The sequence below is a fragment of the Pseudophryne corroboree genome (genome assembly GCF_028390025.1).
Source record: "Pseudophryne corroboree isolate aPseCor3 chromosome 3 unlocalized genomic scaffold, aPseCor3.hap2 SUPER_3_unloc_58, whole genome shotgun sequence".
In the NCBI taxonomy this organism is placed as follows: domain Eukaryota; kingdom Metazoa; phylum Chordata; class Amphibia; order Anura; family Myobatrachidae; genus Pseudophryne; species Pseudophryne corroboree.
In genome coordinates, this window is record NW_026967550.1 from 186,103 (window position 1) to 199,596 (window position 13,494).

The 13,494-nt window shown below is 44.4% G+C and overlaps 1 protein-coding gene across 1 annotated transcript in view; it reads right to left on the bottom strand.

Moving 5' to 3' along the window:
- Positions 1-282: 282 nt before the first annotated feature.
- The window catches only part of LOC134984480 (oocyte zinc finger protein XlCOF22-like), a 45,830-nt gene continuing 32,618 nt past the window's right edge, over positions 283-13,494 (bottom strand). The window contains exon 2 of the mRNA XM_063950049.1: positions 283-3,076. Coding sequence (XP_063806119.1) covers positions 1,605-3,076 — 1,472 coding nt within the window. The 3' untranslated portion in view covers positions 283-1,604. The remainder of the gene's footprint in view (positions 3,077-13,494) is intronic.

Sequence of the window (13,494 nt, forward strand, 5' to 3'; positions counted from 1 at the left end):
TGTCCAACCAAGCTTGATTTACGGGCTTTGTAATTTTTTTAAGCAGGATAAAGGCTGAGTTTTTTATTTCTGCAGTGTCCACCGTGCCATCACTTACCTGTATGCTTACACGAAACAGAATGATGGAAAATTTTCACGGTTTCTTTACATCTTCTGGGGTCCACTCCGAGATTAGACATTATGGCGTAATTACTCAGACGGGAATATAAAACAGAATAAAAAATAAAAGCTTTAATGTAATAATTAGATGCAAACAAAAGCTTTATTATGAAATCATACAGGGAGTATCCGCACCATATAGATGTAACATACAACAAACCACCGCAGATGGAACCCGGGTGACTCTAAAGCACATGATAATGTACAGGGTATATATGGACAGGATCTTGTATCAGAAAACACTCGACACTCCTGATCAAGATGAGTGTCTGCAACAAGTTAGGCAAACTAGAAGAAGTGAAAACACGTTCCAATGGCCGCCATATTGTCGTGCAGCAATACAGATTGTGCAAACTGGTATTAGACATTCACATTTACATAAAGCACAAGATACAAAATAAACAGCAGAAGAAAGACCTAAGCATTTGGGATGTATTATTTAGGAAGTAAATAGAGGTACATTAATGAAAAGCGTGAGTAACAGTCATCAGTCTGTTTGTGAAGGTCTCTAGAGTGGAGGCCTCTTGGACTGTGCAAGGCAGTGAGTTCCATGGTCAAAGCTAAACATTCAACCCATAAATGAATGACAGGAGATTCTTGGTACTGCTGGTAACAGTCCATCTGTAGAAGCAAGCAAGCAAGCAGGGCAGTAAGGAGGCAGAAGCTGCTTCTAGTACCTTGGACCATGTAATGTTGGGCTGGGAAGGTCAGTTAGCCAATTATGAAATATATTTGTCATCTTACAGGCAGCCAGTGAAGGGAGTAGAGAATGGGTGTTATGTGGCAGGAATGAGCTGGTTAGGTAACAGCTTGGCTGCTGCATTCTGTACTAGCTGCAAGCTCTGTAATTCTTTTGCTGGGTAACCCAGGTAGATGGCATTGCAGTAGTCTATGAACTTCTGAGGGAATCAAGTGCTTGATTCTGGCTATGGTCCACAGATGGAAGAATTAGGATTAGTATGTGGCAGATACCTGATGTCTGTGTCAGCCACATACCAGGACAACACAAAGATTCAGCACATGTTTAGTATTTTGCAATTCTGAACACCAAAGCAAAAATCCAGATGGTTGGTAAAGCTGTAGTCTTGTCCTTTGTTGGTGAGCTTCTATTATGTTTCACAAAGACTGAGTCACAGCCAACTGGCATCATCAACCCCAGGCGCTCAGCTAGACAACCATTTAGGATTGGTATTAGGTTCTCAGTACATGGTGCAAAAAGCAGGCAATCTGCATAGCAGTGGTAGACCAGGCCATGACGTCTGATTATATCACCCAGTGGTAGCATGTATATTTTATAAAGCATAAGAGATCGGATTCACCCTTGAGGAACATTGGACGGCAGTGATAATTATACTCCAGAAGATGTAAATGGTTCCGTACTTGGGTAATGTCTAATATGTTCAACAAGAGCAGATTTATTTCTCTCACAGCATGAAAATGGCTTCTCATCTGTGAAATCGCTGATGTTTAACAAGAACTGATTTCCGTGCAAAACATTTCCCACACTGAGAACAGGAAAATGGCTTCTCACCTGTGTGACTCCTCTGATGTCTAACAAGATGTGATGTCGATGAAAAACATTTCCCACACTCAGAACAGGAAAATGGCTTCTCACCTGTGTGACTCCTCTGATGTCTAACAAGATGTGATGTCGATGAAAAACATTTCCCACACTCAGAACAGGAAAATGGCATCTCACCTGTGTGACTTCTCTGATGTATAACAAAATATGATTTGTGTGCAAAACATTTCCCACACTCAGAACAGGAAAATGGCATCTCACCTGTGTGACTTCTCTGATGTATAACAAGATGTGATGTCGATAAAAAACATTTCCCACACTCAGAACAGGAAAATGGCTTCTCACCCGTGTGACTTCTCTGATGTATAACTAAATGTGATTTGTGTGCAAAACATTTCCCACACTCAGAACAGGAATACGGCTTCTCCCCTGTGTGACTTCTCTCATGTCTAACAAGAGCTGATTTCTGTGTAAAACATATCCCACACTCAGAACAGGAATATGGCTTCTCACCTGTGTGACTTCTCTGATGTATAACAAGATGTGATGTCGATGAAAAACATTTCCCACACTCAGAACAGGAAAATGGCTTCTCACCTGTGTGACTCCTCTGATGTCTTCCAAGATGTGATGTCGATGAAAAACATTTCCCACACTCAGAACAGGAAAATGGCATCTCACCTGTGTGACTTCTCTGATGTATAACAAAATATGATTTGTGTGCAAAACATTTCCCACACTCAGAACAGGAAAATGGCATCTCACCTGTGTGACTTCTCTGATGTATAACAAAATATGATTTGTGTGCAAAACATTTCCCACACTCAGAACAGGAAAATGGCTTCTCACCTGTGTGACTTCTCTGATGTGGAACAAGATGTGATTTCAGTGCAAAACATTTCCCACACTCAGAACAGGAATACGGCTTCTCACCTGTGTGACTTCTCTGATGTATAACAAGAGCTGATTTCTGTGTAAAACATATCCCACACTCAGAACAGGAATATGGCTTCTCACCTGTGTGACTTCTCTCATGTCTAACAAGATATGATTTATATGTAAAACATTTCCCACACTCAGAACATGGAAATGGACTCTCACCTGCCTTAGCTGTCTGATTGGTAATACGCTTTGTGTTCTGTGTAAAACATTTGGCATCTATAGAACAGGGAAACACTGTATCTACTGTCAGAGCTGTAACAGATGCACCAATATCAGAGTGATCAGGAGAACATTTCCCAGGATCAGAGAGACCAGCTGATAGAGCTGGATGTATAATTGGGGTAATGGGGTTAGCTCCTGGAGAATCCTGTCTACTGTCGTTATCGGTTATTTCAGAATCCAGGGATAACATTAGATGTCCTTCTGAGATGTTCCTGCTTGTGTGCCCATCTGCTGGAAATAAAATACATTAATATATAAAATGAATAGACAATACACAGGGTGTTACAGGACACAATATATAATTCTATAACTGACATGTTTTACCTGAAATCATTGCTTTTATGTTTATTAAAAAACAAAAAAAAGCTAGGATGCTTAGACTGGAGCTTGATCAACACTGAACGCTCATGTGGGAATACTAGAGGTGACATGGACGCTCATGTGGGAGTACTAGAGGTGACAAATGCAAAATCATGCATTTGGGTCTCAAAAATCCAAAGGCTAAATATAGTATTAATGGCACTATACTGGAAACTACTGAGGAGGAAAGGGATCTAGGAGTCACTATTTCAGATGACTTAAAGGTAGGTAAGCAATGTAACAAAGCAATGAGGAAGGCTAGTCAGATGCTTGGCTGCATTGGGAGAGGAATCAGCAGCAGAAATAAATAAGTAATAATGCCATTGTATAGGTCATTGCTACGGCCTCATCTAGAATACAGTGTTCAATTCTGGAGGCCATATCTTCAAAAGGATATTAATACATTAGAAACTGTACAAAGAAGGGCAACTAAAATGGTGCATGGCCTACATCACAAAACATACCCAGAAAGACTAAGAAATCTCAATATGTATAGTTTGGAGCAGAGAAGGGAAAGGGGGGACTTGATAGAAAACTTTCAAATATACCAAGGGTTTTAACAAAATCCAGGAGGGAAACATTCTCCAAATGAAGAGAAGCAATAGGACACGGGGACATGCACTGAGACTGGAGGGGGGGGGGTTCAGTGGAAATTTGCGGGAAAATTACTTCACAGAAACGGTAGTTGACAAGTGGAATAGCCTCCCATCGGAGGTGGTAAAGGCTAAGACAGTAGAGCAATTTAAACATGCATGGGATAGACAAAGGATATCCTTACAAAGAAATAAGGATCAAACAAGGTTAGAGATAAAAATAATGTAAAAAAAAAAAAAGGGGGCAGACTAGATGGGCCAAGTGGTTCTTATCTGCCGTCAAATTCTATGTTTCTATGACATGGACGCTCATGTGGGACTACTAGAGGTGACATGGACGCTCATGTGGGATTACTAGAGGTGACATGGACGCTCATGTGGGATTACTAGAGGTGACATGGGCGCTCGTAGGTTTACTAGAGGTGACATGGGCGCTCATGTGGGATTACTAGAGGTGACATGGACGCTCATGTGGGATTACTAGAGGTGACATGGACGCTCATGTGGGATTACTAGAGGTGACATGGACGTTCATGTGGGATTACTAGAGGTGACACGGACGCTCATGTGGGATTACTAGAGGTGACACGGACGCTCATGTGGGATTGCTAGAGTGGACATGGATGCTCATGTGGGATTACTAGAGGTTACATGGACGCTCATGTGGGATTACTAGAGGTGACATGGACGCTCATGTGGGATTACTAGAGGTGACATGGGCGCTCATATGGGATTACTAGAGGTGACATGAACGCTCATGTGGGATTACTACAGGTGACATGGGCTTTGCAATAATAAAACAGCAAAGAAGAGAAAGTGCTGTCCTGTTTGCGCAATAATAATAGGATTTTAATATACCTACCGGTAAATCCTTTTTTCGTAGTCCGTAGAGGATGTTGGGGATGCATCAAAGACCATGGGGTATAGACGGGTCCTGTGGAGCCTTGGGCACTATAAAATTTGAATAGTGTAGGTTGGCTCCTCCCTCTATGCCACTCCTCCAGACCTCAGTTTAGGGACTGTGCCCGAGGAGATGGACAACCTCGAGAGAGGATACTACAAAATTGTGTGGTGAGATTTCACCAAATCACACTGAATTTATAACATGCAACCACATGTAACTCAATGAAAACATGTCAGTATACATGACCAAAGAGTGGCAACAAATGCTGCCATTACTGAACAAGTAACAACCGTGCAGGAAAATATCAGCACTGGGCGGGCGCCCAACATCCTCTATGGACTACGAGAAAAGGATTTACCGGTAGGTATATTAAAATCCTATTTTCTCTTATTTCCTAGAGGATGTTGGGGATGCATCAAAGACCATGGGGCCTATACCAAAGCTCCCACTAGGGGAGGGAAAGTGCTGATGTACCCTGCAAACTAATTGACCCAACTGGAGGTCATCAGAGGCTAAAGTATCAAACTTGTAGAATTTAGCAAATGCGTTTGATCCTGCCCACGCAACTGCTCAGCAAATTTGTAGTGCCGAGACACCTCGGGCAGATGTCCAGAAAGAGCCCACTATACGAGTAGAGTGATGCTTTACCGATTTAGGTTCCGGCAAACCTGCCGCAGAAAACATGCTGAATAGTACATTCGATCCAGCGAGAAATAGTCTGCTTAGAAGCAGCACACCCAATTTTAATCGGGATCAATGCTCTTCACATATACCTTCAAAGCCCGGACCACGTCCAAGGACTTACTGAAGTAGAAATGTCAGTAGCCACTGACACCACAACAGGTTGGTTGATATGAGAAACCGACACAACCCTTGGAAGGAATTGTTGACGCGTCCTTAGTGCAACTCAAAATTCATGAAAAAACAAAGAGGGCTCTTGTGGGATAAGGCCCCACATTCCAACACCCGCCTTGCGGATGTCAATGCTAACAAAGTGATCAGCTTTCATGTAAGAAACTGAAATTCTGCCGCTCATAAAGGTTCAATGAATCTGAATGCAGGACTTGTAACATAACAGCAACATCCTATGGCTCCGTAGGAGGCACACAAAAAAAAAGAGGCTGTATCCACAGAATCCCTTTCAAGAAAGTCTGCACCGCAGGAAACGCAGCCAATGGTTTCCGGAAGAAAAAACAAACAAGGCCGAAAACTGAACCTTGAGCAAGCCTAATCGTAGGCCCACAACCACACGGGACTGTGGAAAGAGAAGGAAAAGACCTAAGTGGAACCCCACTAAAGGAAGTTTCTTGGACGTACACCAAGACATCTTTCCTCCAATAACTATGGTAAAGTCTTGACGTGACTCCATCCCCTGCCTGAATAGCATAGGGATGACTTTGCTCGGAATACCATTCCGAGCTAATATCAGCCGCACAACTTCCATATCATCAAACTGATATGCGGTAAGTAAGAGTTTATTAAGAACTGACCCCTGCATACGCAGGTCCTTTTGATGATGCGGAAGCCTTCAAACCTTAGGAAGTAACCTGAGAGCCTGAAAACAAGCTCTCCTTGGCCGTCCCAGGGCAATGAGGGACGCTAGATTTTATGTTCCATTAAGTGTAACTGGAGAGAACACCTCCACTGACTAAACGCCCCTGGAACCAACAGAGGGCTGACTGCCACTGAATGTGGGTTTGTTCTGGAATCCAGTGTTCAAAACTTTATTTTGAGATAAAACATTCGTTCCACCCTACAGAGGAACGTACCAAATGTTTTAGTTTTTTGACGTAAACTATGTCAGTCCGACCTTCGTTACAGAATGCTTGTGCGAAGAAGTCAGACAAGTCGTGGAAGTTCTCCCCTTGCGCGAATGTCTGTCAAACTTTCTCCTGAGAGAGGAGGATCCAGGTCCGACTTCTGAACCTGCGTTCCTCGAGTAGATGGAACCATTTTACCCCTTTTCAGGGAATGAAATCTAGGTGGAAGCTCAACGGCGTGCTCACTGTTACATCCCAAGATGTGCTTTGAACACTTGTCCTAGAGATTTCGCTAGAAGAACTCGTTCTGGAATCGTTAAATTACGCCACAGCAGTGCTGTGAGATATTATGGGATTAGGGAAGATGTGAACATCTGGACAAGGATCCTCTGCAACTACGAGAGGCCTAAGAACCTCCGGAACTGATCTAACAGTGTCGCATTGCCAACCATATGTAGGTATGAAGCAAAGGTCAAGTGGGAAGCGGGCCTAGCCCCGCCAGTCGTAGAGACTGCCTTTCCAAATGGAAATCAGAGATTTAGTTTCCAAATTTCTTTTGATAATTCCGCCAGGTGGGAGCCAGTTAAGTCATTGACTTGCGACCGTAGGTAATGCATACCCGTAGCGGATCCCTGTCTCCCACCTGAGTGGACTTCCAGGGGGAAGCGTCATGCGAAAATAGTAGGTGGAACAGATGTCATATTCTGTTCCTGCCCCTCCTTTCCTGAAAAAAAGGCGGGGACCTCGGGACCTTACCGTTATCCGGCCCCTAGGGTCAAGAAAAGAGCATCCCTACCAATCGAACATTTATATACATATATAAAATTCTAACAGAGGTACTGCATACTTTCCAATAGTACTGGAAACCCATGCACCCACAATAGGTGGCCTGAAGACAGTTTTACTGTCCGAGTATATAAATGGGAGTGTAGGCTCAAGTATGCGGCCAGCCTGTTCTTTCAGTGATGCTGAACCGGGGACGGGTCAGGTAATAGTAATCTGATAATCTGGACACAGCGGTGTGCACCACAGGAGAAATCCCCCAATATGTCTTATCCTTTTCAGGACACGGCTAAGCCGTGAAAATACCCTTAAGAATCAGGACTTATGTGCCTGGGATTTTCCAGGTGTGTTCAAACATATCATCAGAAATAGGGGATGTTATCACAGGCTTCGTATTTATAGTAAAATAATCTCTCATCTCCTGTACAGGAGTGTAACAGCGATTTCTAACTCTTCCCCGAAGTTTGCATCATAGTTTGAATACACTTTGCTAGGATAGCATTCTGTCTACAGATCCCCTCTCACGTCCCCGTGTCGACATCTGACGACTTGCATTATACGTGTAAAAGCACGCTTCGAGGGACATGAGGGGTCTAAAGAAGTTTTCAAATTGTATAAATATATCATTCAACTGAGAAATTATAAACTTAACTTCTGTAAATCCTCATCATGGGGACCAGGAGACATGATACCGTCCTGTCTTACTGACATGAAGCAATAGCTGAATTACATTCTGCATTGACTGACGTATATATATATATATTTTCCTTATAGACATGATATACTGTAATGTTACACATACACAGATACACAGTTTGTATACTGATTTATCAGATTAATAGGACAGGAATTCATACAGTCCACATCCTCTGATATACTCTTTAGACTGATAATGTGAACTTTCACCCTCATACCAAGACGGTCTGCAACATTTACCTCAGAGAATAATCAGATCAATACAGAAGTATGAACCAGCCACATACCAGCGCTACTAGAAACTTTTTTTATAACCTTCTACTGAATTAAGTAATACATTAACATCATCCCAAAATACATCCCCCTATACTTATAACACCCTGTTACCAGTGAGTTATGAGCAGCGGTGCAAGTATGCGGGTACGGGCAGGAACGGCGTACCCTTAAGAATTTAGCCGTGGGTATGCCGTACCCACACCGACGGGCCGCCGCTCCTCTTCCCTCCCTGCCTCTGCTGCTCCCCGCACCACCGCTGATGTGAGGGGAGGAGAGTGCAGCCTGCGCCTCTCCTTCCCCTCAGTCTCCGGCGGGTACAGGTGCCTTTGTTCAAGTCAGCGCTGCCCGTGAGCCAATCAGAGCTCGCGGGACCGATCCTCCCGAAGAAGTAAGGGCCATGGATCTTCCAACAGAAGATCCAGCAGATACGCATACCAACCCCTCCTTGGTCTGTCCCGAGCAATGAGGATTGCCAAAACCTTTGTTCTTCTTACAAGTTGAAGAACTCTTGGAATCAGAGGAAGTGGGGGGAACACATACACTGACGTGAACACCCACGGTGTTACCAGTGTGTCCACTGCCAATGCCTGCGGGTCTCTCGACCTGGAACAGTACCTCCACAGCTTCTTGTTGAGATGGGAGGCCATCATGTCTAAGTGAGGTACCGCCACCAATCAGGTTACCTCATCGAACACCTCAAGGTGGAGGCCCCTCTCTCCTGGATAGAGATAGTGTCTGCTGAGGAAGTCTGCTTCCCAGTTGTCTACTCCCGGAATAAAGATTGCAGACATCGCCACTGCGTGCCTTTCTGCCCAGAGGAGGATTCTTGACACCTCTGACATTGCAGCCCTGCTCTTTGTTCCACCTTGTTGGTTTATGTAGGCCACTGTTGTCACATTGTCCAACTGCACCTGAACAGCTCGATCCTGTAAGTGGTGTGCTGCTTGAAGAAGGCCATTGTACACGGCCCTTAGCTCCAGGATGTTTATTGGGAGAAGAGATTCTTGATACGAACACCTTCCTTGGAAGGTTTCTCCCTGAGCGACCGCTCCCCAACCTCTTAGACTTGCATCCGTGGTTAGAAAAATCCAGTCCTGAACCCCGACCCTTCGGCCTTCCAGAAGGTGTGGTAGTTGTAGCCACCAGAGGAGCAAAATCCTGGCTCATGGTGACAGACGTATCCTCTGGTGCATATGTAGGTGAAATCCCGACCACTGGTCCAAGAGATCCATCTGAAAGGATCGAGCATGAAACCTTCCATGCTGCAGAGCCTCGTGGAGGCAACCATCTTCCCCAGAAGGCAGATGCACTGATGAACCGATACCCGGGAAGGCTTCAAGACACCCCGGACCATTGTTTGAATCACCAATGCTTTTTCCACCGGTAGAAACACCCTCTGCACCTCCGTGTCGAGGATCATTCCCAGGAAAGACAGGCTCCTTGTTGGTTCCAGGTGAGACTTTGGAAGTTTCAGTATCCAACCGTGCTCCTTGAGCAGAGTGTCGTGAGAACAATGGATCTTAATAACTTCTCCCTGGACGAAACCTTGATCAGGAGATCGTCCAGATATGGAATTATGTTCACCCCCTGCTTGCTGAGGAGAACCATCATCTCTGCCATCACCTTGGTGAAGACCCTCGGTTGAAACAGATAGTGATCGTTTAACAGTGCAAACCTGAGATAAGCCTCATGCGGCGACCAAATGGGAATGTGGAGGTACGCATCCTTGATGTCCAGGGACACCAGGAATTCCCCCTCTGTCAGTCCTGAGATGACAGCTTGAACTCCCTGAGATAAGGGGTCAAAGACTTTAAACATAGAATTTGTTGGTAGATAAGAACCACTTGGCCCATCAGTCTGTCCCATTTTTTATTACATTATTTTTATCTCTAACCTTATTTGATCCTTATTTCTTTGTAAGGATATCCTTATGTCTATCCCATGCATGTTTAAATTGCTCTACTGTCTTAGCCTCTACCACCTCTGATGGGAGGCTATTCCACTTGTCCACTACCCTTTCTGTGAAATAATTTTTCCGCAAATTTCCCCTGAACCTCCCCCCCTCCAGTCTCAGTGCATGTCCTCGTGTCCTATTGCTTCTCTTCATTTGGAGAATGTTTCCCTCCTGGACTTTGTTAAAACCCTTGATATATTTGAAAGTTTCTATCATGTCCCCCCTTTCCCTTCTCTGCTCCAAACTATACATATTGAGATTTCTTAGTCTTTCTGGGTATGTTTTGTGATGTAGGCCATGCACCATTTTAGTTGCCCTCCTTTGTACAGTTTCTAATGTATTAATATCCTTTTGAAGATATGGCCTCCAGAATTGAACACAGTATTCTAGATGAGGCCGTACCAATGACCTATACAGTGGCATTATTACTTCTTTCTTTCTGCTGCTGATTCCTCTCCCAATGCAGCCAAGCATCTGAATAGCCTTCCTGATTGCTTTGTTACATTGCTTACCTGCCTTTAAGTCATCTGAAATAGTGACTCGTAGATCCCTTTCCTCCTCAGTAGTTTCCAGTATAGTGCTATTAATACTATATTTAGCCCTTGTATTTTTGAGACCCAAGTGTATGATTTTGCATTTTTTGGCATTAAACTGTAATTGCCACACTCTTGACCATTCCTCTAGTCTACCTAGATCCTCAATCGTTTGTTTTACCCCACCTGGTGTGTCTACCCTGTTGCATACCTTTGTGTCATCTGCAAAAAGGCATACTTTCCCTTTAATGCCATTTGCAATGTCACCAATAAAGACATTAAAAAGCACTGGCCCAAGTACAGATCCCTGGGGTTCTCCACTGGTAACATTTCCCTCCTGTGAATGCACTACATTTACCACAACTCTCTGTTTTCTATCCTTCAACCAAGATCTTATACATTCAATAATCCTAATATCCAATCCCAAACTTTCAAGTTTATTTAGCAGTCTGCGATGTGGAACAGTGTCAAAAGCCTTACTAAAGTCTAGATAAACTATATCCATGGCTCCACCTTTATCCATCACTTTAGTCACACAGTCAAAAAAGTCAATAAGATTTGTTTGACATGATCTCCCCCCAGTGAGTCCATTGTTTGGGATCCTGTAAATTGCCGGATTTGAGATAATCCACAAGTTTTCCTTTTAAGAGTGTTTCCATCAATTTCCCTACTACAGATGTAAGACTCACTGGTCTGTAGTTGTTTGCCTCTTCCTTGCTTCCACTTTTGTGCAGTGGGACTACATTTGCTCTTTTCCAGTCTTCTGGAATTACTCCTGTAGCTAATGACTGGTTGAATAATTATGTCAATGGTGCTACCAGCACTTCTAAGTTCTTTTAGTATCCTTGGATGTATCCCATCTGGCCCCATAGATTTGTCCACTTTCAGCTTTGAGAGTTCTGTTAGGACCTTCTCCTCTGTAAATGTACTTGTTTCATTTTCCTGAATATCCCTGCAACTTAACTGTGGCCCCTTCCCTTCTCTTTCAATAGCGAATACTGAGCAAAAATAATCATTAAAATGATCTGCTATTACATTGTCTCCCTCAACAAGACTCCCAGGGGTAAATTTACTAACATTCGTATTTTTCCGAAAAAGGTCAAAGTTCAATTACGAATGACATCGAAAGTGTAAAACTGCAACTTTTTGAATTTATTACGACTAATTTACTAAGCTGTCGTATTCGGGTTTTTCTTTTGTTCCGATGTCGATGTCATTCGTTTTTTTTTTTTTTTACGGCAGTGATTAGCAAAACACTGCCGACTTTTTTACAATTAATCTCGGCCGGATCTGTGTGATCCGTGCTGGGGTTCATTTTTTTTTTTTTTTTAATTAAACACTGTAAAATCTTAAAATAAAAATGCGTGGGGTCCCCCCTCCTAAGCATAACCAGCCTCGGGCTCTTTGAGCCGATCCTGGTTGCAAAAATATGGGGGAAAAAATGACAGGGGTTCCCCCATATTTAAGCAACCAGCATCGGGCTCTGCGCCTGGTCCTGGTCCCAAAAATACGGGGGACAAAAAGAGTAGGGGTCCCCCGTATTTTTAAAACCAGCACCGGGCTCCACTAGCTGGACAGATAATGCCACAGCCGGGGGTCACTTTTATATAGTGCCCTGCGGCCGTGGCATCAAAAATCCAACTAGTCACCCCTGGCCGGGGTACCCTGGGGGAGTGGGGACCCCTTCAATCAAGGGGTCCCCCCCCCAGCCACCCAAGGGCCAGGGGTGAAGCCCGAGGCTGTCCCCCCCCATCCAATGGGCTGCGGATGGGGGGGGCTGATAGCCTTTGTTGTTAAAGAAAAGATATTGTTTTTAGTAGCAGTACTACAAGTCCCAGCAAGCCTCCCCCGCATGCTGGTACTTGGAGAACCACAAGTACCAGCATGCGGCGGAAAAACGGGCCCGCTGGTACCTGTAGTACTACTACTAAAAAAATACCCAAAAAAACACAAGACACACACACCGTGAAAGTATAATTTTATTACATACATACACACATACATACATACTTACCTTAAGTTCCCACGCAGGTCGGTCCTCTTCTCCAGTAGAATCCAAGGGGTACCTGTTGAAGAAATTATACTCACGAGATCCAGGGGTCCAGGCTCCTCGGGGAATCCAGGTGTAATCCACGTACTTGAAAAAAATAGCAAAACGGTGTCCCGACCACGAACTGAAAGGGGACCCATGTTTGCACATGGGTCACCTTTCCACGAATGCCAGAAACCCACTTTGACTTCTGTCTAAGTGGGTTTCTTCAGCCAATCAGGGAGCGCCACGTTGTAGCACTCTCCTGATCAGCTGTGTGCTCCTGTCCTCACTGACAGGCAGCAGACGGCAGTGTTACAATGTAGCGCCTATGCGCTACATTGTAACCAATGCTGGGAACTTTCTGCTCAGCGGTGACGTCACTTTAGGTCAACCGCAGGGCAGAAAGTTCCCAGCATTGGTTACAATGTAGCGCATAGGCGCTACATTGTAACACTGCCGTGTGCTGCCTGTCAGTGAGGACAGGAGCACACAGCTGATCAGGAGAGTGCTACAACGTGGCGCTCCCTGATTGGCTGAAGAAACCCACTTAGACAGAAGTCAAAGTGGGTTTCTGGCATTCGTGGAAAGGTGACCCATGTGCAAACATGGGTCCCCTTTCAGTTCGTGGTCGGGACACCGTTTTGCTATTTTTTTCAAGTACGTGGATTACACCTGGATTCCCCGAGGAGCCTGGACCCCTGGATCTCGTGAGTATAATTTCTTCAACAGGTACCCCTTGGATTCTACTGGAGAAGAGG